At 46.3% G+C, this 3,736-nt stretch overlaps 1 protein-coding gene across 1 annotated transcript; it reads right to left on the bottom strand.

The window, feature by feature from the left end:
• Positions 1 to 540: 540 nt before the first annotated feature.
• Positions 541 to 2,087, bottom strand: LOC138371249 (uncharacterized). The gene is made up of 2 exons (XM_069336061.1): positions 1,285 to 2,087; positions 541 to 842 (listed from the first exon to the last, which is right to left on the bottom strand). The coding sequence occupies exons 1-2, from the start codon at positions 1,732 to 1,734 to the stop codon at positions 690 to 692; spliced, it is 603 nt and encodes a 200-aa protein (XP_069192162.1). The 5' UTR covers positions 1,735 to 2,087; the 3' UTR covers positions 541 to 689.
• Positions 2,088 to 3,736: the final 1,649 nt, after the last annotated feature.

The raw sequence follows: 3,736 nt of genomic DNA, 5'->3' as shown, positions 1-3,736 counted from the left end.
GATCCCATGTTTCCTTTACACCTGATGTATCTGTTCACCTACCTGAATATATTTTTCTAGGAGTTAGACAACTATTTTAGATTGTATTGTTAAGGAAAGTCAGTAGTTGACCTTGGGGAACCCCAATAAACCTAAGAACAGGCTTCCTCTCCTCAAGCGCAACTCAATATCTTGTGATATGACCTATGAGAGAAAATAAAAAACTTACTGTTAATTGCTTCTTGGGTATCTCTCCAGTAATTCCCTGAACTTTATTCATGATGCTGGAGGCTGAGTCTCCAGGTGTACGGGGTCAGCTGTGGCACCTGTCTCTGTGGTCATCATCTCCAGGGCCTCCCTGATGGTCTCCTGCACCTGTCATTACCAACACAAACATTAATGGTGGAGGCTGAGTCTCCCAGGGGCCAGATTCACGAAGCAGTTACGCAAACACTTACGAACCTGTCCATCTTTTCTCAATCTTTGGCGGCTTTGTTTACAATTATTAAACAGTTAATGAGCTCCGAAACACCAGGAGGCTGTTTATAACAATAACAACAGTTGAATGGGAAGTTTTCATGCTTGTAAACTGTTTAATAAATGTAACCAAAGCCGTCAAAGATTGAGGAAAGATGTACACGTTCGTAAGTGCTTTCGTGAATCTGGCCCCAGGTGTACGGGGTCAGCTGTGGCACCTGTCTCTGTGGTCATCATCCCCAGGGCCTCCCTGATGGTCTCCTGCACCTGTCATTACCAACACAAACATTAATGGTAGAGGCTGAGTCTCCCAGGTGTACGGGGTCAGCTGTGGCACCTGTCTCTGTGGTCATCATCTCCAGGGCCTCCCTGATGGTCTCCTGCACCTGTCATTACCAACACAAACATTAATGGTGGAACCTGGACTATAATGAAGCATCAGGCTCTGAGTAAAGTAACTGGACCATAATGAAGCATCAGGCTCTGAGTAAAGTAACTGGACTATAATGAAGCATCAGGCTCTGAGTAATGTAACTGGACTATAATGAAGCATCAGGCTCTGAGTAAAGTAACTGGGCTATAATGAAGCATCAGATTGAGTAAAGTAATTTGACAATATAAGTAATGTTTCTCTACACAGACCACAGTGTAGAGAAACACCAAGATGACAGTTGAATTTATTAATAAAAATGTTTCAAGTGTTAGAGCAAAAAGTTTCCTATACATGAAGTCAACTCTCATCTTTATGTGTCTCTATGTCAAAAGTGTTTATACAGAGGCAATACTACACTCAGTTGGGTGAAAACAATGTGACCTTCAGCAGCGTACCTTCACTGAGGTGTGGATAGTCTTGACATTTGGGAAAAGTTCCTGGCACTTCTGGAGCCAATCTTCAATCTTCATGCTGCACTCATCAGCTGTGCCTATGGTTGTGTCAACCTCCTGTAGGGTGTTGACTATGTCGAGGTTCCCCAACATGGCCTGCAGCTGAGTCTTCCCTTCCTCTCCTTGTGTTGTCATATCTATCACACTGGTATCCTCCAGTTCCAAGAGCTGCATTGCTGACTTGTTCTGCTCTACCAGAGCATAGAGTCTGTCCTGGAGCTGGAGGTGGTGAGTCTTCCAGTCCCCCAGCTGCCCCCGGTACTCCCCCAGCTGGAACAGTACCTCTTCACAGCTAATAATGAGGCTGCTGATGCTGCTCTTCTGCTCCTGCACCAGGGAACGTAACTTCTTACTGATGCCTCTGGCGGGACCTTCATAAGGTTTTGCTGGCATTGCTTCCTGAGTTGTTAGCTGGATATTTTTGAGTTTCCTAACTAAAGCCTCCACAGCATAGCTAATTGGGAACTGAGTTGCAGCTGTGGCAGCGTGCTCGGCACGGCAGCTGGGGCAGGTCAGCTGACCATTCTTGATAGCATTGTCAATACACTGGGAGCAGAATGTGTGGCCGCACGGCAGTGTGCGAGGTCGTAGCTGATTGTCATCATAATCATTAAAACACACTGAACATTCCTCTGGCTTGTTATCCTGTGGATAAAATATTTGGTAAATCTAGATGTATTTACAATAAAAAATAATATTACAGTACTGCACAATATTTCCTGATAAAAATTACATATTATTTTCATAATTTCTTTGTACAGAGGAGCCTCGGTATTTGCACTACTCTCAATTTGCACTGCTAACCGGCCACTGAGGCCGAGGTGTGCAGATAACGGCGGATAGCCGCAACCAGACCTAACACATGATGTACTCCCAGCCTGATCAACCAAGCATCAATGTTCCAAGGACCCCCTCCAGAAAGCCGCCGTCTCAATCTCCACCAGAAAAGAAATAGACGGCTGCAACTGAACAAACCGACCACCAAGACTGAAAGAGCAAAACCCCTGCGCAGGAGAGCATGAAGCTCACCAACCCAACCCCCAGAGGCCAATGCCAACAGAAACAGAACCTTGGAAAACAATCTTGAACTGAAGGGGCCACCACAAACCGAGGAAAAGAGGGCAAAAGAGAGCACCCAGTCCAAGGACCAAAACGGTTCCGGCAGCACATGAGCTGGCCAGAGGTGAAACTATACATGAGAAAGCTTGCAGAATGGGGCGGAAATGACATTCACCCTAAACACAAGCTGGAGCGGCTCCGCCAGCGCTGCAAGATAAGAGGCGACAGTAATAAGCATCAAATGATGGTCATGAAAAAGCCAAGAAAGAAAGGACAAAACAACCCGAACAGAAATTAAAGACAGCCTACAAAGAGAGAGGAAATGGCGAAAAGAACACCAGGAAACTTCATATTGTTGCCGAGAAGAAGCTCGCAGGTGAGACACCTTCAATGAACCCACCTGATCACCATACAAGTGGTGATACACCCACGCCAAAAAGACCAGACATGAAGAGCAAAGGAGTAGACCAAACCAGCCATGTGCCAGACTATCCCAATCTGCTGAAAGAGGCAGAGTCGCGGAAAATGCCCCGGGAACATAGGATTAACCCTTAAACCACGCAATACATACATACATATACGATGGTAGTAACTTTCCCAAAACTGCTCAATTCATACATATATGATTGAGGGTCTAGCGAACAATTTGAAATGCCCCGTGAGGGATAGGAGCAGGTATAGTCAAGCCGACCCCGAATGTAAACAGACACCACCCGGGGAAAAAATCCAGCATAGGCCGCCATTGACTGCAGGCCTCAGTTGCCCGACAGAGACCATGGCGAGCGCATCACGTTCCACCAACCGACCCTGCTCAGTAAAGCGCACATAGCGGCCTTTGACTGAGGATGAAATTAATCAGAATTTTTTCCTGGATGGTGATGAACCTGATATTGACTACTCCGAGTGAACATGCTGGTGCCACGAGGGCTAGGCCTAGCTCCTCACCCATGCTTCCCCACCCACAATTGACACCATTTCATGCCAATCCACATAGTTCATGTGTTACTTTGTCAGATTTTTATGTTTTGGTCGACAATTTGGAGAGAGGTGAATCATTTTCTGGTTTTAGTGATTTAGAATCAGAAAATAGTTTTGCTACCACTGGTGCCAGTGGAGTGTGTGGTGTTGCCAAGCAACATTTTGTTGTGTCAGCAGCATCTAGTCCAACCATGCGGCACCGCATGGCACCACATGGGGACACTGATGAACAAAGCCCCTCAACATCAACTAATTTTCTATCATCGTCCCTTTCCACCCGTACTGTTTCTAGACGGGCTTCAGTTCCTGGTCCATGGATTCCTCGCCGTGGTGCCGCTGTTGCCTTTCGAAAGACACC

This window comes from Procambarus clarkii, chromosome 35, assembly GCF_040958095.1.
Source record: "Procambarus clarkii isolate CNS0578487 chromosome 35, FALCON_Pclarkii_2.0, whole genome shotgun sequence".
Classification (NCBI taxonomy): domain Eukaryota; kingdom Metazoa; phylum Arthropoda; class Malacostraca; order Decapoda; family Cambaridae; genus Procambarus; species Procambarus clarkii.
The sequence above is the reverse complement of the archived record's forward strand: the minus strand, read 5'-3'. Positions and strand labels throughout refer to the sequence as shown.

Coding starts and splice junctions, on each gene's coding strand:
- LOC138371249 (XM_069336061.1), bottom strand. CDS start 1,734: ATGCCAGCAAAACCTTATGAAGGTCCCGCCAGAGGCATCAGTAAGAAG. Junction 843..1,284: donor CTATCCACACCTCAGTGAAG/GTACGCTGCTGA, acceptor TGGTAATGACAG/GTGCAGGAGACCATCAGGGA.